Source organism: Pelecanus crispus, chromosome 3 (genome assembly GCF_030463565.1).
Source record: "Pelecanus crispus isolate bPelCri1 chromosome 3, bPelCri1.pri, whole genome shotgun sequence".
Classification (NCBI taxonomy): Eukaryota; Metazoa; Chordata; class Aves; order Pelecaniformes; family Pelecanidae; genus Pelecanus; species Pelecanus crispus.
Window position 1 is genome coordinate 47,664,082 of NC_134645.1, and position 25,853 is coordinate 47,689,934.

General features: G+C 38.3%; 1 protein-coding gene across 1 annotated transcript in view; it reads right to left on the reverse strand.

The window, feature by feature from the left end:
• The window catches only part of LTBP1 (latent transforming growth factor beta binding protein 1), a 204,995-nt gene that overhangs the window by 52,831 nt on the left and 126,311 nt on the right, over positions 1 to 25,853 (reverse strand). The window contains exons 10-20 of the mRNA XM_075708573.1: positions 25,228 to 25,350; positions 23,533 to 23,700; positions 20,054 to 20,287; positions 18,031 to 18,053; positions 16,910 to 17,012; positions 16,204 to 16,302; positions 14,027 to 14,152; positions 12,740 to 12,865; positions 11,904 to 12,026; positions 8,536 to 8,655; positions 1,524 to 1,646 (exon numbers count right to left, since the gene is read on the reverse strand). Of these exons, the coding sequence (XP_075564688.1) occupies positions 1,524 to 1,646; positions 8,536 to 8,655; positions 11,904 to 12,026; positions 12,740 to 12,865; positions 14,027 to 14,152; positions 16,204 to 16,302; positions 16,910 to 17,012; positions 18,031 to 18,053; positions 20,054 to 20,287; positions 23,533 to 23,700; positions 25,228 to 25,350 (1,368 nt within the window). The remainder of the gene's footprint in view (positions 1 to 1,523; positions 1,647 to 8,535; positions 8,656 to 11,903; positions 12,027 to 12,739; positions 12,866 to 14,026; positions 14,153 to 16,203; positions 16,303 to 16,909; positions 17,013 to 18,030; positions 18,054 to 20,053; positions 20,288 to 23,532; positions 23,701 to 25,227; positions 25,351 to 25,853) is intronic.

The following is a 25,853-nucleotide window of genomic DNA, read 5'->3' on the forward strand; positions in this document are numbered from 1 at the left end:
CACTTCAGTTCTCATAAACTGGGGTCAGTCTGGGTTAACGGATGGACTTGAACATCAAACTTAAATTTTCCTACAAAAAACTCAAAATACTGGAGGGGAGCGGCACTTTGAATTCAGAACATAGCACATGTCTTGTTTGAGCTAGAAAACCTGTTTTCCCTCCCTTATTTATAAAATACTTGTTAGGGAACAGTAATTAAATTGATATGGTAGGTTCTTAGTCACTTCTAGGATTTAGGCACGGTGGAATGTCTTTCTGAAAACATACTCCAATTCAAACAGGAGAAAGTTACTCAATGAGGTTTTTCAGGTCTGTGTTATGGCTATGTAGTCTGACCTCTTGAGTAATGGTCCCTCGTGACCACAGAAGTTTTGAATTTAAGGATCACTGAAATCTGTGGGGCTGCATGAAGCATCTGGGCACGTGTACAGCTCCTTGCTTTAGAAGGGTGTACTTTAAGAAGAACAGTCTGCACATGCCAGCTCAGCTTGGCAAGGACCCTTTTCCATGAAAGGCTCAGCGGAAGCAGTCAAAATTTGTCTACATACTTTCCCCAAGACCAGTCTGCTGTGTGTCCTGGACAGCACATTTAACTCACTCAAGACACTTAACTTACACTGATGTTTTGTTTCAAACTTTCTGACAAATTTACACAAACGATCACTTAGTTTTACTGTATTATTTGTAGCGCTCAGAAGTCTGAAAGTGTTTGGTGCTATATACAGACACTTAGGGAAGGGTGGGGGGAAGGGAAAAGAAAAAACAACATCTGACAAGAAACCTACAGGTTTCTGCGTGCTTCCATAGCTTGGAGACATTCTCCCAGATTTTCACCTTTGGGGAGAGGTTTGAAGAAGTCCCCTCTCCCTAAGGAGAGGGATATCTGTATATCCTGTACACACTCTAGGTTCTCTCTTGGACTACTCCACTCTGACTTCAGACCTAATTTTGTTCCACTGGAGCAGTCCTGCTGGGAATTTTAGATGTGGAAGAAATATAGAACCTGACACTTTGGAGCTACATGTACTGTTCTTCGAAAACCAACACTGAACTCTCTCTCTGCTAAATGTACTACTTGAAATGCAGTGACACCAATGCAGGCACCAGCTCAGTGTTAACTGACACTGCTGTTTTCCAAGATGGTGCAGCCTGGGTTTTTTGATTCCACTCACCCACATGAAAGAAAAAAAAAAAAGGCAGAAAGAAAAGCAATTAAGGCAGCAAAAGCCACTGTCCCCAAACCTCAAAAATGACAGAAATGCCAAGGATTCTGCAGAAATTCCAACTTAGCAATATAATTATTACTACTACTAAAGTTCTCGATCAGCTTTATAACAAATGTCAAAATCTACAATGTGACCATGGAAGCCATAAAATGGAAATAAATATTCTTACATTTCTGGTTATTTAGCTTCAGTGTTGTACATTTGTTGTTTCTCCATTAAAAGGAATACTATCACATGAAAAATACTACCTAAAAGGTAAGTGCAACCTTATGGATTTTAACCATATTTTTTCCTACCTTCACACTGATCCTCTGATGCAGAGAGTTTGAAACCTTGGCCACAAACACATCTGAAAGACCCCTCCATATTTTCACAACGTCCATTTGTACAGAGATTGCCATACTGACATTCATCTATATCTGTGAATACAAAGAAAGCATAAGTGTATAATTAACTTGGGTACTGTCCTGGTTTTGGCTGGGATAGAGTTAATTTTCTTCCTAGCAGCAGGCATAGTGCTGTGGTTTGGATTTAGTAGGAGAATAATGTGGATAACACACTGATGTTTTAGTTGTTGCTAAGTACTGCTTATGCTAGTCAATAGCATATTTTCAGCTTCCCATGCTCTGCCAGGTGCACAAGAAGCTGGGAGGGGGCACAGCCAGAGTAGTTGATCCAAACTGACCAAAGGGCTATTCCATACCATATGATGTCATGCTTGGGGGGTGGGGGGGGGGGGCTGGGGGGCAGCGATTGCTGCTCGGGAACTGGCTGGGCATCAGTCAGCAGGAGGTGAGCAACTGCATTGTGCATCACTTGCTTTGTATATTCTTTTATCATCATCATTATTATTATTTTATCTTCCTCTGCTGTCCTATTAAACTGCCTTTATCTCAACCCATGGGTTTTACTTCCCCCCCACCCCTCCCCCCGATTCTCTCCTCCATCCCAGGGGGGGCAGGAGGGTGAGCGAGCGGCTGTGTGATGCTTAGTTGTCTACTGGGGTTAAACCACGACAGGTACAACCATCTTTCAGTTGAGCTTGGGCATTTATTCAAATTCTGCCATAAGCATGGTTATAATCAGTTTTTCTGTATATTTTGACCTTGACAATTCTGCAGCAATTCTGATTGAAAAAAAGGATTTGAACTTGAGCTGCCTTGTGCTCAAACACTCAACTATACTCAGAGCCCACATGACTAAAACAATGCTTTATCCCGGTACTGCAAGGACTGCAGTTTAGGCAAACAGACCTTTTTCTTCCTTTTCTTTATTTTTTTTAAATAGGGGTTGCACTATGAACTAACTGTGTCCGCATCACCCTTACCTGAATAAGATTACTTTGCCCATAATTTTCCCACAGTAGCTTAAACAGGTGCAGCTTTAGTATACAGAAGAGGTCAGCCAGTGCTGGCATGTTCCTTCTTGCATTACACAGATTTACTCTTAGGATATGTACCTGTGATAAAAGTACTAGCAGCTGCCAAAACCTTGTAACCATTATCACTACTCCTTCTGCTACTGCAAGGAACAGTCCAGAAAAGCAGTCACAGCTCATGTGGGCAAGGCTGTGTTAAAAGTTGTTCTCTCTGAAACCATTTTTAAAATATGTGCTTCGGTCAGAATCCCCCAACCTACTGCCTCCACTTGTTTACCTGGAGTTTACCTACGGGTGCGAGGGAACAGGCAGGTCCTCTCGGAAGCTAGAACAGACCTCAACCACATTTTCTGCTGTTGAGTTTTTGCTGGTTCTTAAAGCTAGGTTGATTAATGTACAGGACTTGGAGGAATTCTCCAGTGCATAACTAAAGATTCTACACGAAATACACGTACACATGAGACCTTCAGAGACGACATTTTTCAAATGGACTTAAAGGAGGCAGGTTCTGAAGGACTTAGCTGATGCCTGAGGAATTTCAGGGGGATTTCTGCACTTCATGCAGGTCCCTTTGTAAGGCTACTCTGTATAGGCAACAAGGAACTCCATTGAATTATGCCTTTATAACAAAAGTTTTAGAAGCAAAATCTCTCTTCCTGGTCACAAACCATCCTTCATTTACAGGAGGACTTGAAAGAAGCTTTTTTTTCTATAAGCTGTCCCATAGACAACTACCTTTCATCATTCTCTGAAAGAAGTGTATTAACTAGATGGTTCACTCTTTAGCGAACATGAAAATTGCTACGTTACTACTTAAGAGACATTTTCAAGAGTTCCTTCTGAATGCAATTTGTATAAATCAACAAAGAAAAAAGCAAACATATAAATAAATAACAACTTTCATTATAAACCCACCCAGAATTAATTCAGTATTCTAAAATAATCAATATTGTCTTTTTCCTAGGAGTGGTTTTCACTTAAAAAAATAAAAGGTTAATTTTCAAATTTTATTTATTTATTTTGGGGATGTAGTTAACAGCAAGCAGGTGTCCCTGTTTGTATACAAAAAGTTGTATTTTTTAGCTTTACTGATGCAGAAAAAGAATTATGCCTTATTTGCTTATGTGCCCGAAATCATATTACTCCCAACTATCCCGTCTTTTACCACCACAAAGCACACAAAATCTGTCAACATAAAAGAGTAAAACTACTGATTATTTGAGGCACTTGAGCTATTTAGGCAGCTGTAGCACAGGGAGAGCTGGAAAAAGATTAGAGGTCTTTAAATCATCATCATAGCTCTTATTACCTACTGCGAGTATCTGCAGTAATTATTTTCCTCATATATATTTATCATTCTTGGCTCTTCACAAGCTCCTGTACAATCTAACTTTGACAAAGCCCATCTCTCCCCAGACACAAATGAAATCACCATTATTGTCCATATTTCAAATAATCTACAATTCTTGTTTCCTCACTTGAGCCTCTAACTCTGTAAATAAGACGCCCTTGTTGCAGCCTGGCCAAGAACACAAAGTGGCATTCACCCAAGAGATGACAGCACAGATCCAGAGGTGCTCTGCTACAGCAGTTCAGTAGGCGATACTACTTACACCCTCCTGCAAGACTAATTTCTCAGACCCCTACTGTTGCAAAATGTGCTCGCTTAACAAAACACAACCTTTGCTTTCAATGTATACGATCAATGCTCAAATTCAAGAATCTCTTAAAACACAGAGAACCTAATTCAGCAGTCAGGCATCCAAATTTCCACCTGAATAACAAATCTGCTTCTTACAGATTGATTTTCATCTTCTTATCTCCAAGCTACTTGAAAACGAAGACTACAATATTTTCTGATATTTGGATGGGACTTGACGATCCCATCTCTTGAATTTCCCAGTCTCTTGACTTTCCCATAAAGCCAGCAGAAAAGCCGGGAACAGAAGCTAAATCTTCTGAGATGAAGTCCAGAGCTGTAACTGATTCTATTGAAGCTCACTACAGTAGGGCTAGAGGTATACGGATCAGCTCTGCTGACCTCTGTATTAGTTTTGAAAACTTCTGATAGGGTCCCCTAATGCTGTACAAGCTGAGTATTGTCAGTTAACAACATAACTGCAAAATCCACCACAGTGTTAACCATGAGGGTGAAGCAGTCTAGAAAGTTTTGGCAACCTAATTTTTTTCATTTATTCATCGATACACAGAAGTGTGCTCTAGAGTCACATACTACTTGATTGCCATTATATATCACGATATATCACTTTATTTGAATGTGCCAATGTGGAGAGAGAAAGATGAAAAAACCCCATGACTGCAAGTAAACTTCAAAAAAACCATTATTTCAAATAGTCCTTGTATGACACAAACGCACTGAGGGACCTGGGACAGTAGCAATTTTAAGACAGTGAGGTGGCAGTGTGTGCAGGTTTTTTAATTTCTTTTTTAATTTTTAATTAAAAATGCCATTTTAAATTTCTTCTAATATGCATTGAAAGAGCTACGGATATCATCTATCTGGACTTCTGTAAGGCCTTTGACATGGTCCCCCATGACATCCTTCTCTCTAAATTGGAGAGATATGGATTTGATGGGTGGACTGTTTGGTGGATGAGGAATTGGTTGGATGGTCACATCCAGAGGGTAGTGGTCAATGGCTTGCTGTCCAGATGGAGACTGGTGACAAGTGGTGTCCGTCAGGGGTCCGTACTGGGACCAGTGCTGTTTAATATCATCATCAATGACATAGGCAGTGCGATCAAGTGCACCCTCAGCAAGTTTGCAGATGACACCAAGCTGAGTGGTGCGGTTGGCGTGCCTGAGGGATGGGATCCCAGCCAGAGAGACCTGGACAAGCTGGAGAGGTGGGCCTGTGTGAACCTCATGAGGTTCAACAAGGCCAAGTGCAGGGGCCTGCATCTGGGCCAGGGCAACCCCCAGAATCAATACAGGCTGGGGGATGAAGGGATTGAGAGCAGCCCTGCAGAGCAGGACTTGGGGGTACTGGTGGATGAAAAGCTGGACATGAACCGACAATGTGCATGTTGTATCCTGGGCTGCATCAATAGAAGCATGGCCAGCAGGTCAAGGGAGGTGATTCTGCCCCTCTACTCCGCTCTGGTGAGACCTCACGTGGAGTACTGCATCCAGCTCTGGAGCCCTCAGTACAGGAAAGACATGGACCTGTTGGAGCGGGTCCAGAGGAGGGTCACAAAAATGATCAAAGGGATAGAATGCCTTTCCTATGAAGAAAGGCTGAGAGAGTTGCGGCTGTTCTGCCTGGAGAAGAGAAGGCTCCGGGGAGACCTCATTGCAGCCTTTCAGTACTTAAAGGGGGCTTATAAGAAAGATGGGGACAAACTTTTTAGCAGGGCCTGTTCTGATAGGACAAGGGGTAATGGCTTTAAACTAAAAGAGCGTAGATTTAGACTGGATATAAGGAAGACATTTTTTACAATGAGGGTGGTGAAACACTGGAACAGGTTGCCCAGGGAGGTGGTAGATGCCCCGTCCCTGGAAGCATTCAAGGTCAGGTTGGACAGGGCTCTGAGCAACCTGATCTAGTTGAAGATGTCCCTGCTCATTGCAGGGGGGTTGGACTAGATGACCTTTAAAGGTCCCTTCCAACCCAAACTATTTGATGATTCTATGATCTCACATTGGATATTCTCACCTAAACTGCAGTTAAATCTATTCTACGTAAGTCTGAAGTGAACCGATTGACTTGCCTTTATTAAACAAAAGTAGCTATGTTCCTGGCTTTAAATCCTGGAAGATTACAGTATCAATAGCATCAAAGAACTGTAGAATTGTTACACTAGACTTTCTAGGGCATCAAGTACAGGCAGAGGAATGAGACGAGGTAAAAAAAAAATTACTGAAAACAGCACTGGGGAAAACTAGCAGAGCTTCAACTGACCTAAACTTACAGCAGAAACAAATTAATTCATGGAATAATGTACTTCAATACCCTTCATAGATAACTTGGGAAATATTTCCCTTTCCAGTGTATTTAAATTGTACCATATTGCAAAACTACAGATTTAAGACAAACTTTGTCTGCATTACATCTTCTAAAATGTGTATGGCTCATTTCCAACATGATGTAAGTCTAAGATAAACAGAAAATGAAGACTGATCACATACTAATGATGTGAGCAAGATGTCTAGGCTTAGAACATTTCATAAAACAAAGGAAAAAGGGAAACTACATGCAGTAATACAAGGCAAAAAAGTATCTGCAACTTGGAACCAAGACTTATCCCTTACATGAGTTAGTTCTGTTTGTAAATCTGAGCAGAGCAGTGACTTCTTTTCTCTCATTCTACTCCTACTAACCTGGTTAGTAAGAATGAAAAAACCAAAAGTTATGCCATGCCATTTTCAACCAGGCTATTTTCACAAATAGGTATCGAAATCAAGTTTGATACTGTGAAAGAATGCATAATTAAATCAACTTTACATTTTCCAAATAAGGAATTAAATAAGAGGAAACCTTTCTTAAGAGAGTGCACATGCTGCATTCTTTGCAAGGGTAGCAGGAATCCAGGCAGGTGGGAAGGAGCAAAACAAAGATGAACATGAATGTGTGCTACGTGAACCACATCAGTTTGCTGTAAACATTCCACAGCTTGTTATAACTCTGTTAAAATCCATGAAATTACCTGAGAAATACATTCCTCCACAGTAAGTCAAATGACAAGACCAAATAATGTGGCTATGAATGCTGATAAATTGTAACAGGCAGATGTTCAGAAAGAAATAACTTGCTACAATATGCCTTCATTAGAAAATAGGGTGGTTGGAAAAGGTATCATCTGTACAGCAAAATTGGTGGTGACACTCTGACAGCTATACCATACATTTTTCAGGTGCTTCACTGCAACCTGGCTTTAGTCTTGCTCCACATCAAAAGCCCATTTGTGGCTGGAGCACAGTAGATGCCCACCTTCCAGTGCTATTTCAACCAAAACCAAAACAATGCTTCTAGACTGCTTCATGAACTGAACCAAATCACAGCAGCTGGGAGCGATTAGGAAATAAGCTGTGGAAGTACACTGCCAATCTGACCTACAACAATAATGCAAATACCTCCTATGTAGGTTATTATACACTTATGTTTAGGTAACATGGTTACTCCAACCATCACAAATTATAGGACATATGTTACATACAGAGCGGACAGGAGGATTCACAACAGACAGCAGATCCTTCACAATTGAGGTCACATTTAAGTTTCTGGTAGTGCCCTAGGAAGTAACACTCAAAACTGCAAAAGATTATCTCTTTTTGCACAATGGATTCATTTGCTCTTTCTTACCAAAGAAGTAGCCAAAACTGATTTGAGGTGGGGGGACAGAATCTAACATTTAAAAACAAATTGCCAAAACTATAATGTGAGAAATATGACCTAAAAACCTAAACTAAAGTGAGACAAGCTGTTTTAAGATGTGCTGCATGTTTTGCTGGAAGTATAGATAATTCAGAAATTTTATTAATATGCTTTGTGAGCAGACTTCCATATCCTATTGAAAAGCCATTCCATCACACTGATTTGTTCGCACTCTCATGTTTTTTCCATTCGTTAATACCTCCAAACAATGGCCTACTAGCATTTCACTGATAATACATCCCTTTCAATTCCATATTTTCCTATTTCAAGAAATTTCAATTTTGTTTTGTATATAATCGTATTGATTGCAGTCTAGATTCAGTGTTCATTTATCTACAGCAAAACATTATTTCCTCATATATACTGTGTCTGAGAACATAAAGTAATTTCAAAAATCTCATATTTTCAATTATTACTGAATGAAATGGGGACCCAGGGCACAGTGCTGTCATCAGGTTGTAACATTGATGGCATAGGAAATACAGGATCTGGGAACAAGAACTATAACCGGAGATACAAAGAGTACTGAACATACCATGGCACTGTCCATTCCAGCCTCTGAATCCCACTCTGCAAGGAATGCACTGGTAAGAGCCAGGAGCATTAACGCACTGTGAATCTGGACAAGTAGTTGGAGTCAGGCATTCATCAATGTCTTCAAAAGAGAAGATAAAAGGAAACACCGGTCAAAGTCATAACAAAACACCCAGCAATAAACTGATCTGGTTATTCTGACTGTGCTCATGTTATACTAATACATTTAAAGAGTTGTGTACTTTCTCTGTTAGAGACCCAGGAAGGTACAAGTTCGCATAGATTTGTACCAGTGAAGGGGTGTCTCTAAGAAATAAATTAGATCATAGTACATGCAACTGAATCTGAGGTTTCTGTTATACTGTGAATCTTCGGCAGGTCCTCCATAACATACAGCAGATCAGATTTCTGGCTTAGATAGGTAAGAATAACTTTGCTTACATCACCCTTTACCATATTGAAGTGTCATGAGGTTCTTCCTACAGTCAGTCTCAAGAGACTTTGGAAGTGCATTGCAACAACAATAAAATTGTAACTCTGGCTTCTCAAAGCAAAGAGGAATTCGGTATTCTCCAGTGTCCTAGAGTTATGCAGCATGTATTACGTGGACTACAAATTTAATTGTGCTAATGATAATCAAAGATGTTTACAGGGAGTAGGGAGTTAATTATGTCTGAAAGGCACAAGCAACACACACATCACTGAGGTTGGCAGTGTTTAGTGTGATAGAGGGACTTGCTGCATCAGGAGAGGTCCTAGTTTACCCATGACAAAACGAGAGACAGGTCCTGAAAAACTCATGGATCTCACGTCCAGGCTCTGAGCATCTACCAAGAACATCTTATGCTGCACCAAAGAAACCCATAATACATGCAATATATGCAATCTAAAAGAGACTGCATACAAAAATGACATTCAAAGACAAGTTGCTGTCAAGTGACCAATGATCAGAAGATGCTGGAATTAAAACTGCGTGGGCAGCCCCATTCCAGTCTGCTCCCATACTTGAGTATCATTTTATAATACGGTCTTTAATTACACAGTATTTATAATATTTCCTACCAAATACTTGCTTCATACATTGCAAGAACTAATGAAATCATCAGTCACCTCTAAACCCAGCTTCCTAAGCTCCTGTCCCTTCCCTGCCCCAAGCCTAGCAGTTGGGTCTCCTGCAATTAAGGACTGCTACTCCAGCGCAGATAGTAGGGAGGCAATTTACTCCTAGTTTTGGGAACAAGCTCACAGAAGGAATGTAGCCTCCAACACTTGCAATTTAACTGGACAATGCTCCAACCTTCAGAGAATTGAACATCCCAGCTCCAAACAACTCACTGGATGTAGGCAAATCACAATTTTTCATAGAATCATGATCGTCCAGCTGAGAATACTTTCTCGTAAGAAAAGGCAACAGGCCCCTTCAGCCGCTACGATGCAGACCTGGAAATGTTTCTCAGTGAAACTGCTGTGAGAGGTTTTTTTTATTTAATTAACAAAAAAACCCCACTTCTGCTGAAATCTGTTCTCAGAACTGCCTGGACTGTATCTGCCCTCAAAACACAGAACATGAATGATGTATTTGGTACAGAAATTTTCAGTCAAAATAAAGTCTAAATGCTGCAAATCTTAAAGAAATCACAAGAAGATTTTATAGGAATACTTAATCGTATGCAATGATGTTCAGCTATGCCTCTAAGACTGTACAACATATATGCACTCTAAGGCTAGGCCCACGACAGAGCTTGTGTGAGTATAGCTTGAAGGCAGAATGAAGATGAGGTGAGGAAGTGTAAGTGAACTGCGTGTATTGCACGCAGCTTTGAGAATTCTTGCCTTTGTTTCTGAAGTGTGGAGGAGGTGGAAAGGAGTTATTTGTGGAATCCGGAACCTGTCAGTAGGGTAACTACAACGTGTAGGTGTAATGACATGGTGAAATGATTCCCTGAATGTGTCACTTCCTTGGTTTGATGGATTTAGTGTAGGAGAGTTTTTCCCTTAAGCAACCTTAAATAACTTCCAACAGAGAATTTGGTTTCAGAAACTACATATTGTTAAGTTAAATGACAGAGGACCACCACCACACTACTTAAAATCCAAGCTAGTAAGAGATTTGATGCACTGTGATATTCTGATTTCTAGCCTATTTTAATCACAGATTCCATACCAACAAAGAAGATTTGGAAAAAGTTGTTGTAAGAGTGGAGTGTGTGAAACATTTATTTAAAGAAAAAAAAAATTGTCTGAATATAAAGAGGAATACTTTAGCAATGCTCAGAGCAGCAAATATATCCACAGCAGCTTTAAGTTGCTTATTTGCTAGGCAACCTAATATGTTACCAATTTTATTCTGTCCTAACTAACTCTGACTGAAGCATGAACAAAAACTATGTTTAAAATGAAATGGCTGCTTGTCATTTTTAGTTCACAATTCAAGTTGAAAATGAAGAAAGAACAGCAAAAAAGGCAAAACTTTCACACTGAATAATAATGTGAAGTTTTAAAGGTCAGCTGCCCTAAGATTTCCTGCAACATGAAATACCTGCTAGATAACATATTTCCAAATTAAAAAAAAGTGAACTTATCATTTGCTACCTGTTATAATATAGGAAATATTATTGGTTTGGTTTTTTTTTTTTTTTAAACAGAAATTCAATTGCAGTTCCAGACATCAAATAACTGAAAAGATTGGAGAGTGCTCAAAAAGGTTTCTTGTTTAAGATTGCACCCTCTGAGAATTCTGCCTTTGTAGCTCAAGCCACAGTGCTAAGCCTCCCTTGAACAGCAGGCAATATTAATCATTCCAAACAGTGGTAACATTTGGCATTGTTTTTGTGATATGAATAAATGGTAACTTCACTTCATCATCCAGGACATACTGTAGATAAAACAAGCAACGTCCTTTTGAACATTCTGCCATTTTCAGCTGGCATACATGGGGATGTTAAATGATCTGAAGGCAAATTAGATGAAGAAAGTAGCTGTGAGAGAAATCCACCAGTAAAACTAAGCTAGAGAAATCACCCATGGAAATAAACACTGAGCGGGATGGGGGAAGGGAACTCTGAACACAAATAGATATAAAACCACTGTGCCAAGACATTCCATCTGAAATCAAATAGCAAATGGAGATTGAAAGGCATTAAAAGAAATATGCCAGGTAGAAAAATATTAAGTTGAACATGAAAAAAATCTGTGTTATTTTAATATTTCCATCTAATGGCCAGATTTCTTAAAAAATAAAGAAATAGATGTAAAGGTTTCCGTTGAGATCAGAAACAACAGTCAATGCGAACAAATGGCTCTTCCTATTGCAGCTGTTCAGCTTGGCAACTGTTACTGTATTATTACAGGTGAAGAGTCCAAACCTACCTTCACATTCACCTCTCCGGTTCATTTGGTATCCACTATCACAATATTCACATCTGTATGAGCCAACAGTATTTATACAAAAGCCGTCCCCGCAAGTACGAGGTCTTGAACATTCATCAAAATCTGCAGATGAAAAAGAAAAGAGAAACTTTGCTTCACCATGAAATTACTGACCGCTTCATCTCTCCTAAACTCTGCTTTAATTAAACATAAGCAAGTAAGTTTGGATTTTCAAGCTGTTTGCAAGCCACAGCCCTACAGGTGTTCTTACTGAACAGTTCCATCTTTTCCTCACTGCTTGTAATCACAGAGAGATTGAGATCTAGAACCAGGCTGTAGTAAGAAGGCCAGTGAGCCGCCCTGTGGTTGCAAACACAATGCGTGTCACTGTGTGTATATTGTGCCCAAGGCAGCGCTAACCTGAGAAAGATCACAGTCAATTCAGGCTGTTTGTATTGCTCTGCAAAGTCCATGGCTGTTTGCAGCTATATTTCAAAAATATTTTTGTTACAGCTGCTAGTGATTGAAAGAGTTTTGAGTATTTGTATTTTCCACCACAGAAGGTGTTTTTACAAAATGGTAATTTTCCTAAACAAGCACAATAGTGAATAAATTCTTGTTTTTCAACAAATAATCATTTTGAAAACTAGCAGGAGCTACTCAGATATTTTCCTCACCACAGTACCTGGTGAGAGACAGTTAAAAACACTTCCAGACATAAGTCCAGTACCAATGACATTGAGGAAAAAAGCTGAAAAGGGGACTTTAGGGGGTTTTAGATAAGCTTCCTGATTCATTTTTATATTTTATTTTCTATAAAGCAGACAAGTAATTACCAACGCAGTCAGTTCCATCTTCACTGGCCATGAATCCAGCTTGGCAAATACATAGGAAACTTCCTTCTGTATTTTCACAGCGTCCAAGGGAACAGAGATGGGGTGCCTGATTACATTCATTAATATCTACAAAAGAAATAAAACCATAAGACTACAGAATAACATATTTAGTTGTGATTCTGTTTGTGTATTCTATGCCATGGTTTTGAAAAGAATGATCTTGTAATTATTTTAACTATTTGAAAAAGCATATGTTTTCCTCTCCCTCAGAGTTGCAAAAAAGATGCATTAAATAGTTTTGGTTGGAAAAAAATGCTCTTATTGGCTTAGACTATAAGAATATTGCATTGGCCCTGAAGAATGTCATGTTATTACTATTCAGATTACTACACTGCAAGTTGAGCACAAGCTGCAGGCATGGAACATTAACGCAATTTGGATGAAACAGAAGGATTTTAAGTTGCCATTTGGCTGTGTAGTGTGTAAATTATTTTTTAATACCATAGTTGCACCTGATAGCGTGTGTATCAGTGTGAAGTTAGTGAACTTTTGGTAGTGTGAAAAGTTGACAGTACGTTATCTGGCAACATAATATAATAAACTCTTTCTGATCCAAGTAACAGAGGAACCAACATACTCTGAATTTAGGAAAGATATCGATACAGCTGCTTCCAAATCTGAAACGGCTCATGTAGAGTCAGTCTGAGCTCTGCCTCATGTTCATCAGAGCCCTCCATTCCAGAACTTACTAGCTTTGAAGGGGATGAAGATCTCACTTTGCAGATCTCCTAATGTGCTTCTGGGATATTTATGGCATACCTTCTCTTTTCAGCAGAAGGTTGAAAGGAAAGACCTAACAAAATGACTGGATTTAGTCCAGTTGCAGAGCTGGTAGCTGGGCAAATCATTCTGAGAAAGAGGCACTAATTTGGTCATTCTTTCTCCAAACAGAAGTCTGCTTCTTCCTAAGCAGTCTGATGATTTTAGATACCGCATATAAAGCTGGGAAGAGGTGGTCTGTCTAATCACTTTTTCTCTTATCTCACAAAGCGCTTTCATTCAATTTAATTAAATTCATGTTCAGTTATGAGCGACTGAAAGGCTATATCAATCAGAGACTAGCTGGCAAATTTTGACATACAAAAACTAGTTTCTGTGTAGTTTGGAAGCATTCAGTAGAGGAAGCAACTCCTGACTCCACTGTAGCATATTTCCCCTGACCAGACTCTACATTTCAAGCATTTCATAGCATGGTTATTTCAGATTTTTGAAAGCGTCCATTCATACCAGAGCACTTTGTCTGCTGATCGTTAAGTTTGTACCCCTCGTAGCAGATGCAAGTGTATCCCACAGGCAAATTAACACAGTGTCCTGCTCCACAGATATCAGGATTAACTGTGCATTCGTTGATTTCTAAGCAAACAAAAAAAAAGTTTAATGTTAAACTCTCCCACGTAGTTCAGTAAGTGTACAATATTCTGTAATCCAAGTAGAAAGATCAGGCCTGAAAACAACTGTAAATCAAGTTTGTAAGTCCTGACTTTCTGTAATGGATACTTTTTCTGGAAGAATCTAGAAACCATATAGGCTTTTCCTAGTGACATATTCTCATGTCCCATCCAAGATCTATAAATGGGTACATAAAAAAGAAAGTAAAATGAAGATAATAGAAAATAAAAATTTATACCATTTGACATTTGCATCAAAGGTTACAAAAATAACTATAGTGGGTTTCTGATTATTTTTACAGAACACTCATCTGTTAATGGCTTGGATGTATTTTGTAAGATAAAGAGATTCAGATACGGGCAGCACTGGATGCTAAACCCTTACAGTAGTTTTAGAAATTCTCAAAGTATATGTGTTGCTGCAAAAAATACTAATAACTGTGTTTAGCTGCAATTTAAACTAAGGTTATACAGCAGCATGAAATGGTAATTCCTGAAAAAGTTACTGTCTGTAAAGAAGAATCATTTATCCAGACTTTTTAGAAATATGTTACATTTAAATTTAACTAAATCTTAAAGTACAGAATTAAGGCACTCAAAACCATCTCAACTCTAACTGCATTCAGTTTTTTAAATACAGTCTAGGATTCCATCCTACAAATCTTATTCCACTTGTACTTTACTATCTCTTAAATATCTGAACAACAGATTGATTTATTTGTTTATAGCACACAGCAACTTCTAGTTCCACTCCTTTTCCTGAAGAAAGAAAAACAGCAGAACATGGAAAACTACCATTTTTTTTAATAACCGATGTGAGTTCCCAGCAGGGTAACTCCCTCTCCCTGTAAGGAAGCAGGGAGCTGGCTGGCAGAAGGGGCACAATCACAGCAGAGCTGACTTCCAAATTCTGGTTTGACAATCACCATTAGTAGAACTTCCATATGGGACTGACGAACTGTAACTATAGGTAATTGAAGGAGGCAGCTGAATGCTTACAGAAGGACAGGATACTTTCTCTACTCTTAGAGTAGATTCAGGAGGATTTAACTGCAGACAGAATCATACTTCAAACAACTGGGTGATTTAGACCCTGTGCATGTTGCGTGCAACTCAAAAATCCATTCCTGCATGAAGGAAAGCCATCTTTGAAGAGTTAAACTTTTAATAAAGCATGTGCAATTTCTCCCTGTGAATGTAAACTGGGAAACCTCTTCATAGGCCTAGATCTCTCTACCATATACAATACTGCATCTCAAAGTATTTACCTGGCTATTGCAACTACTTCAAAACCTGTGTTAATCCTGAGAGACTAGTCAATGTGACTTTGCAATGCTCTCATGTATACACACATAGTACATTCACCTTTTTTGTTTTCAAATGTACAAGTGAAATTCTCACACCTTTTGGACACAGCCATCACTTAGACAAGTTTCAGCTATGACAGCAGCATTACTTGCGTTTCTGTTATTTTCACTTCTTGACACATGGATGTAGAAAAGGCAACTTTAATACATCAAAAAAGGAAGAAGCACAAACATCAAAAGAACATTTTAAAATAGATCTTACAATAACTCCTCATCTGCTTTTTGTAGAACATGCTGATCTACATCCCATGAAGTCTACATCCCTCAAAGAACATGATCACGTATACTTCATAAACACATGTGCGAACCGTCTAAAGACCTGACTTGCAGCCAAGAAGTCTTCAGTTCTGGACTTCGGTTGCACATCATGTAATCTGAGGTGGAATTATTAATTTTTCCTTCTATCATGTATTTGTGGGCACAGAAATGGCAGGTACGTCCTGGGAGGGTCCAGTCCTAGCTCTATTGACAGTACCCTCATTGCTGTGCTGTTCTGTACTTTCTATCTCTCCCCGGATTATTCCTTTCTGTTCTACAGCTATGTTCTCTTCACTGTTATAATTCAGAAGTAGCATGGAGCAACAAGTTTTAGTGTCAGGGACTCAATCATTTCTTAGTTTATTTTAGTTCTAAAAAGGAAGTACAATACCTGTAACTTGAGTAGGTGCAATTACTTGACTTGCACTCGAAGTAGAGACTTCAGGAGCAACTTCAACAGGCAGAGGAGGAGATGTTTTCTCAATCACTACTGTGTGACATGGAATGGAAATCAATCACATCCAAAAAAAAAACCCAACCCTTAAAGCATTCAAAAAAACCCCCAACCCTTAAAGAATTCACACATGATACTGAATGAACCAGACACTATGGAGCTTTTCCTTAGTTTATTCTGCTTAGATCTGGAACAGAAAAAATAGTATAATTGCATTTTCCATCATTCTACTGCTTGTGAAAAAAGCTGAGGTGCTAAAGAAAGCAAGTACAAGACTAAAACTTTTGCAGCAAAAGTTATACATAAATCTACAAGGAGGCACCTAAATAAGTCTTCCTCTTGAAAAGGGTACAAAGCCTCAACTCCACTGACATTAAAATCCTCATGTATGTAATCCAGGATATCACTTTTATCAAAAATATATCTTTGCCTCCTAACAAGTCACCCAGCCAATGCTAACCTCTCAATTCCTCCCTCTTCAGCTTCCACGACTTTTTTTTTTCCCCTGTATTCTGCTCATGGAAAAATTGCTTGCGAAGCTGCAATCAATTTTTCATTAACCTCTGTTACAATTGCTACCTTGCCATTCTTTGAAGAATTGTAAGCACTCTCTCCTACTGAAAGACAAGTCGAAACAAGTTACCTGGAAACTGTGGATGCAGGTTAATTGTTGAGATTCCAGGAGAAAGCTGAGGCTGCCCAGGCTCTAGATCAGGCTGTTTTTCTTGATCAAGGGAAGCTAATTCCTAAAAGAATGATAAAAAATTTACATTCTGAAAACATTCTCTAAATTCAGCTATCATAACAACCCACAAAATCCGGGCTTGAGAAACTGCTAACATTCTCACAAGTGGCTTTTGATAGCAGATCATTAATTACCACCAATTTAAGCCTGACAGAACATGGAATACTATGTTTACACAATGGCATACAATTTAACATTGATTTTATTTGAAGCAGCCATTTCATGGAGCTTCTAATTGTATCTTTGGCTTTGTTTCTCCATAGTTCTCCCATCCTCTGATCTTTAATTGCTTACGAATAGTATTTAATTGCAGTTCAGCATCACACAAAAGTATACAATGATACAATCACATATGTCTCTAAGTCTTTGACCGCTGTGAAAGGTTCTCTTTGCTATTCTGCTGATCATCTTATTTTCATAAAAGTGTTAGATGGTTGTAAGTCTTCACGAAAATGAAATGAAGTACAGCTGCAGTTATTCCTAATGAATCCCATTATCTTCAGCATAAAGAACCTGGAACCTCCAGAATGGAGGACTTAACACAGATACACACCTGCTCTTCTCCACTGAATACACAACCACCCTAAAAAACCTAGGAAACTAACTTAGGCATTAGGCATTAAGTCAAGTCTCTTAAGCAGGTGTCACAAATGGTTCTCAAAACTTCATACTGTTTCTCTCCAACTCATTTTCTCTAGCTGTCAGTATCTGTGGCTCTCCATACTGTCTGCATTTTTCAATATCCTCTTTAAAATACAGGCTCTAGAATGGGAATATAGTACTAGACTCTCCACCAATGCCCTAAAGAGAGGTTAAAGTAATCTTTTCCTGTACCTCACTACCTGCCTGTTGCTGTATGTAACAATAGCATGAACTCTTTTTGACTCAGGGTTTGCACTGTAAGTCCACAGTAAGTTGCTTGTTCCTCATAAATCCTAAACCCTTTTCAGAGTTATCGTATCACATCTCATACACATGGTCTGCATTCTAATTCCTAGATAAATCACATCATGTTTTACCTGATCAGGGGCTGCAGTTGCCACTAAAACCAGAAAGAAAAAAGAAAAGTAATCAGTCTTCACATAACATTTACTTACACATTCTACTTAAAACTACTAGCACATTTGAAAGTGGTTGTTGCCATTGCAGAAAAATTTCAGACTCTAACCTCATTCCAAAATGGTGCAACCTTGAAGTAATGTTCCTGAAGCAAGTGTAAAAACTAACCTGAAACCAGAATAAGATTCTACACACTGACCAATGCTTATAATTATTTACTCAGTATTCAGCTGCCTTACAGGTTTTTCATTTGTTTCCTCAGAAACAATCCAAGAAAGTCACATGTTATTAACTCACTGATTAAACTTTTTATATTCCTTCCAAGGAATATCAACAGCTGTAATTTTTTTTAAAGGTAAATTAATATCATAATGGTATGTAACTAACCATTAATAAATTTGCAAGAATTAAAAAAAAAAAAAAAAATATCAAGTTTTGAAATTTGCCTTTTCTTTAAGGAAGCAAAAGTGGTTTGGTTTTTTTTTTTTTCTCTCCACAAAAGTCACTTTCTTCTGGGAAGGAGAGGTAAACATTTCATATAAATTTTTATTTTCCACTGCAGTTTGCCTTTTTTGAATTTGTCTTTTACTGATGGAAATATGTGTGCTTCTGTAAAAAATGGTAAGAATATTTTTCTTTTCACAATCAACATTTTCCACAGGATAGACTTTTAAAATTTATTTTAATTTTTTTTTTTAAATCGCTCTTCTTGCTCTAGTTTCTTCAGTTGTAGCAGGGAGGCTGATTATCAGAACTAGGAGTACTTCTAATAAAATCTCAAAAATTCCAAATGCAAACATATCCAAAAAGGGAATATGAAATTCAAACATGCGTATGTGTCATTACTGACTTAGAGTAAGCATGTTGTTTAAAGTTTTTTATTTAAAAAAATTTTTTTTCCTCCAGATTCTCTGTGGTTTAAGATTTACTAGAATGTGGCAATCTTTCTAATTACTGAAGTAATATTTTAGCAAATGATACACCACTTTTTTCCACTTTTTAATACAGAAAAGCCCAGAGGTTTATGTGAGATTTTATAATCCAGCAGTCTGTAAGTATATTGAATGGCTTAGTTTTCTCTCCAGATTCAGTTTAGCTCCATTTTCTTTTTGAAAGCAAAACTGGAGCAGTGATTTTTAACTGGAAAGTAACCCATGCTGCACAGAATTTTGCAAAGTCAGCTGACTGAAACTCTTTCTAATAATGGCCTGACATACAGGTACATAACTGCTGCTTGGAAATAACCTATTAAGTACTCAATACCAAGAGAGGGTTCTTCAGCAATGCATTTCTTCATGTCTACATTTAGTTCATGCCAAGATTGCTGGCAATGTATTTATAATAGTTCTGCTTTCTGCAATTCTTTGCTTCTGCATTTGTTTTAGACTCAGGAAAATTTTGGTTGCTCCAAGTTCTTAGAAGAGCTTGCGTGCAGAAAACAGTCTGACAAAAATATCTTAGAGTCGTCAACTAATTGTTAATCACCCCGCAGACAGGGGCTGATCCAACATGGTTATGCTGAGGGAGTACACAGCTGCAGGGGTGAGAGCAGACCACATGAAAGCATGCCCACATCAGGTGGTGCCAATCTACAGGAGTGTCGAGAACGAAGATGATGAAAACCCCTTAGCTTCTACCACCCCAAATACTAGTAAATCAAAGCCTGAATTGAGTCCTTGGTTATATGTTGGAGATTATAAATATCTTTATAAAAGTCTTAAGCCAAATATTTACTGTTTCTTCTCATAAAAATTACTGAGATTAAAGCAGTCTCTCTCCATGGTGTTCTCAGCATCTGGTAGGAGCTATACCTAAAATTTCAGAAGTAAATCCTGTAACACGATACACTCCACAACATGGAATGCTCTGCTGTGGGAAGTGACGCCTCTTTGTCCTGAATTGTACGCAGCTACTCCACAAAGAAACATACTATTGAAGACACATGCATAGAAATATAGAAAGACTAAATTTTCCCACTCTCACCTTCTTGTACAGCCATGTCAGTCTCACTTTTCTGTGAGAAGGTCAGTGCCTCCACTGGCTCCTCCTTTGCTGGGAGAGGTGGAGGAGAAGTACCTTTAGCAACAGGTTGAGTAATCGGGGTCTTGCCAATGACAGGTGGCTGTACTCTAACTGCAGGGTGATGATATAGCTTGTTTCTGTGAGGGCCAGAAACCGTATAACCCATTCCACCAGGGCAGATTTCCTTAAAAGCAGCTAGATTTGGGATGGGAAAATATTCCTTTTAGGAGTCTAAAAGTGCAATATGTTGACATAGTGGAAAATATAATGACTACCACTATAAATTTAATCTCATACTGTATATACATTTTTTACAAAAAATATTTAAAGACAAGCATTGCATTGCATGCTAATATGACTGAGCATTCTCCCAAAAGCATGTTCTGGCTGTTATTCCCAGGAGGTTTCCACTCCAGTTTACCATCTTTCTTCAGTTATGTTTAATCTAGCAAGATAATTTTTTGTATTAATCCTCTTCAAACAGTATATCCTTTCCAAATATGAATTTAAATATGCAAATTGTCATCATCATCATCTGCATTGCATAAGGAATGAAGATCACTATTTCTATCGTTCTCTTTTTGCCAAAACCAAGGGAAAAAAGCTCACCACCCTGTACTAGAGGAGCACAAGAATACCAACCAGTAACAACGGAGCACAAGAATACCAACCAGTAACAACATTCATTCACAAGATACCATTTGACTACATCAGAGGTCTCATACCAGCCCTGATCCAAATTCCACTGAATTGAGTAAGTCTTCCCACTGACCTCAGGGGCTGGATAAAAACAAGATGGGGATCATAAAAAGCCAAATCACCTCTGGAAGAGAGGGGAAATAATCTCATTTATAAAGCTGCTACAGAAAAAGCTAATGAAAGCCAGGCAGCAGCACCTGCTCTGATCTCTGCAGCTGCTCTACATGAGCATCAGGTTTTGCAGTCCTAGTGGAAGACTAGAATGAAAAAGAAATACAGGTCAGCCTTCCTCCCCATCAAAGATAATAGCTATGCTCCCACCAGAGACAGGGAGACCTTCAGAAGTCTTAAGGGGGCAGTACTTCATTGTCCTCATTGCTCTAGGTAAAGCTGTGTTGGGTTGAAACACCAAAGATTTTGTCTCCCATGTGCCCAATGTGACTTCTTACAGCTTCTTAAGAGATGTGCGGAGTGGGGCATTGGTAAGTTCACAAATTCTGCTTTGAACACATCAGGGTTTTAAAATGAGTTAGCATCTACAATAAAAACACAACATACTAGCTATAGGTACTCCACAGATGAAGTCATTAAATTATACATTAAATTGCAGTATGCATTAATTGCATACTGTGTTCTGATGGTGTCTTAGTAACAGAAAAGACAAAGGGTCAAACTGATTAAATTGAGTGAAATACTTTTTGTTGGGAAATGCTGATATCAAAACTTGCCGTAAAAACACCCAACTTAGGGTGAGAACTCTGGTCAAAGGAGGAGGACAGAGAAAATTTCACGCCTGTCTTTTCAGATGCATACTCAGGATGTAGGAAATCTTGTTTCAGGTCATATTCTCTCAAATGCAGAATAGAAATGTGAGCCTTATTCTAACACAGCTCTGCTAAGTGCTCTCAGCACCTGGGTAGACAAAGCTGGCCTCTCTCAGTCTCTCTTTTGGAGGTGGTCTACTTTGTATAAATATTTTAAAAGCTATCAGAGAGTGAGATCATGACTTTTGAATTCAATGACTCTTAAATTAACATGGGATGCTGCAGTAAATACATTACCCCATTCTGGAGTATCCCACTTTCACACATTTTTCATAGAAAACTCTGAAAGGTTATGAATTTAACCCTTAGAAAGTTATAGAAAGGAACATGTTTTTAACTCATGAAAGCTGTCATGAAATGGGAAAAGTGTTTCCCACACAGCTCATCAGAATTTTCTACTCACAGATTTTCTCTCCGAAGTCTTTTCACTAAGAAAAATCACTAAAATGACCAAGTCCACATAATATTCAACGATGTATGTTTTATGACTAGAGAGCAGTCAACTTTGCAAAAAGATATATTCTCTGCTTCAGAATACACACAATTGGGCATAAAGTCATATGCAATATTCTCATAGATGTAAAGCATCTGCATTTAAATTGTGAATCATCTGATGAGAATATATTTTTCTCCATTAAAAAGCCATAGAAATATTATTTATCTGACTGTGAACTGGGCTTTCAAAATCCTAATCAGTGACCTAGCAACCACTGGGTCATGCAGGAAACAATGGCTTTAAAAATCAATTGAAATGCTCAAAAATGTTGGTCACTTACATTTCTGTACACCCAACTTAAAAAGGTAAGGGATCTGCTGCTCTCATCATGTCTCTGATGCTAGCTGTGGATTTGCTAAAGCAGCTAGCTAGTTTTGAAAATCTGAATCTTTAGAAAATACTCCAGAGAAATACATGACCTGTACCATAACAGTGACATCTGCAGCAGCAACTTCACTAAGAACAGTGGATTACCATTACAAATACCTGTGCTGAAATACTCAACAGGCTGTATATCATGTATATTACAATAAGCAGTGATGTTTTTAAAAAAGATTAATTTGATCATACAGTTGGACAAAAAATAATATTAAATTAATTTTGACTAATGACTCCAACTTCGGTCATTTTTAAGTTTTAGGCAAAACCAGGGAATAGAAGGTACTCGAAAGCAGTGATCAGTATCTATAATATGTGCTATCTTAATCTATGAGCAGCCTAAATGAGGGTGGTGACCAACCAAGCTGCTATTTTCCAAGTCCTTATATATTTAAAAAACAGCAGGATTCCAAGTGAACACTTGTAATACAAGTGAACTTTATGTATCAAGTAAGGAATTGTTTATGTATCAAGTAAGGAATTGTTTAAGTGAAAGTTGGCATGAAATGTTTAACTACCTTTTTATTGTTAAGAAGGCAACACCATACTTAGCACGTTCCTCAAAATGGATGGTAAAGATACGAAGGAAGGTTAGAAAGCAGAGATACCCCCATACATATCCTACTAACTGTAACGTAAACTACAACACATGTAGTTCTGTAACCTAATTCTCAAAAGCTGCCATCCCTTCACCGGTGCCTTTAACCAATTTGCCTGTATCTATAGTCAGGATATAATGTACAATAAATTTATCTTCATGTCATGGAGAATCAAAGTTCAAAGACATATTCTGAGATTCAAATATTGTTAATCTGGAATTCTATCACAACATATCAAAGATAATTCCTTTGTTTTAATCAAAAATCCCTGTGAACAAAACTACTATTTATTTGATTATTCTGCTATCATGTAGAGAACTGTCATAATTTACTGATGGACACTTCTTGTTTGAAATTAATTCTTGGATTTTTTTTTTTTTTAAAGCATGCATAACAAACACAGGGTGGGGGCAAGAGCTTGTATTTTTAATGGACAGTTCTTACCTGTTCCTGGAAGTGGACACTTCTCACAGTGCGGGCCCCAGGCTTTGCCAACACTGCAGCAGCAAAGCTGCTTGCTGAGCTGAACAGAAAGAGGATGCATGCATTGCTTTCCTGCGCTAACAAACCGGTAGCAGGGTCCTTTCTCTTCAGCAACTATAGGATTATCAGCTGCAATAAAAGTGGAAGAGAGGATGGTAATGTTCACATGAAAAGCAAAACAGAGAAACGCCACTAGATTTTCAACACCAGTCAAATGGATTAATATTACCATCTGCACCAGTTCTATTTCAAACACCCATCTCAAGCCATAATCACAACATAAAAGAAAATTCTTATTTCGCATCAAACACTCCTGAATTCCAACTCACCCTAGACCAAGGATAAAAAGTATTTTAAAGAAAAAAAATTCCAAACCAGCAGTTGCCATGCTGCCACAATGTACACAAGACCAACTGCTGAAGACTTAGGTCAATCACTAGCAATATACAGTTGTGTCAAGCTACACAGCCACTGGAACATTCAGTTATAAGTAGGCTATATAAATAAAACTGCAAAAGGATTAAGTATCAGACATGACTTTTTTTTATAAAAGAGAGTATTATATATCTACATTTTGTTACACTTAGTTTTAATGTGGAAGAGCCAAAGGCCATAAGCTGTGCTTACTATGAGGTAACAGGAAGCTAAGATCCATCCAGCTTTCTAATTTACGCATTCATGTTCACATACAGTTAACAGATCTGGGTAATATGTTCACTTAACTCAAAAAATACAAAGACTATCTGATTTTCAACATGACATGTAAAAGCAAAAATGAAAACCAACTCCTTTTTTCTGGTGTTAAACTGAAAAGTGGTAAGAAATTCTTCAAAATACTGAAAAACTTTCTCAGTAATTGAGTGTCATTAACTAGTAGCATAACATAATTATGCTGAAAAAATGAAAGAATTCACCTACAGCTCTAAACTATACTTCATTTTATAAATCTAAAGGTAGCTCAGATAAAGAGCTTAGGAAATGAGGTATTTTTCACTTGTAAATATTCTTCCCAAAAAACTTAAAGTGAGAAATCTAGTTGTTCTCTATGCCTTCTTTTCTTCTTGCAGCAGTAGTTGATCTCAAACCAAGTAAAAGCTGATTAACAGAGGAAAATATTTGCATTCATGCTGTTCACAACTTTTTCTTTCTCCTAATTCTTTTTTAATTTTTAACCCTTCTTAATCAGAAGGAAAATGTGCCAAAGATCATCCTGCGCCGACTGTTTAGTAATGGAAACTACCCAGGTCAAAGCTGCAGAGGAGGAATAGGGCAGGGCAGGACACAAAGATGATTTTGGCTGGGAACTAGCAGAGAGGGGAAAAAATATTGCGGGAAGGAGAACTCCAGGCTGGTGAGAAAGACTGTGTATATGAGGAGGCTGGATGTGGACTTGAAGGTTTTGTGACAAGAAAACCAGGAAAAGATGGCAAGGATCCTGGACAGCCACTGGTGGAGACCAAGGCTTCCAGGACAAAGAGACAGAAAAGAGGCATGAGCACTGAGACTGACTAAATAAAGTGAATAAGCCAAGAAGAGGAGGCAGGGACAGCAAAAAAGACAGGGACAGCTTAGGAAAGTTGGGGTCAGTCAAATAAATCCCCATCTAAACTGCAGCTAAGTATCTATTTTGCTACTTTGATTAGCACTACTACTTACGTATGCATCTTGAGAGGGTAGGATCTGGCACAAATCCCATTTTGCAGGTGCATCTGTAGCTGCCCATGGTATTCAAGCACTCACCATTAGGGCATACTCCCTGTAACTGACACTCATTGATATCTGCGGGAAAATTGAAAATAATCAGATACCGAAACATGTATGAATGTTCTTCTTTCTTCAGAAGTTATCCTATCATTTTTAAGTATGTGCAGAACTGTTACGAGTTAACACTCCAATCGACACTTTTTCCCATACTGACATTTGATTTATAACCGTTTAAAACACTGCTGAGAACATAACAGAAAAACAGTTACATTTATACATCATTCTCAAGTACTCTGAATTAAAAAACAAATACACTTTGACTGGCTTATCAACCCCTCTTTTCCTGATCAGATGATTGCTTGCGCAGTCAAACACAACTCACAAGAACATTCACAGAGGCAAGTTTTAAGCGATGTAGTATATTTTATACAGGACGGGACACTGCTTGGCACTTTTAATACAATTTTTATCGGTATTTGTATTTCGTAGTGCCTGAAGGTTCATTGTGCTGGAAGACGCACAACGCAAAAATACCATCTCTAGCCTAAAGAGCTTATCTTAATAGGAAGGACAGAACA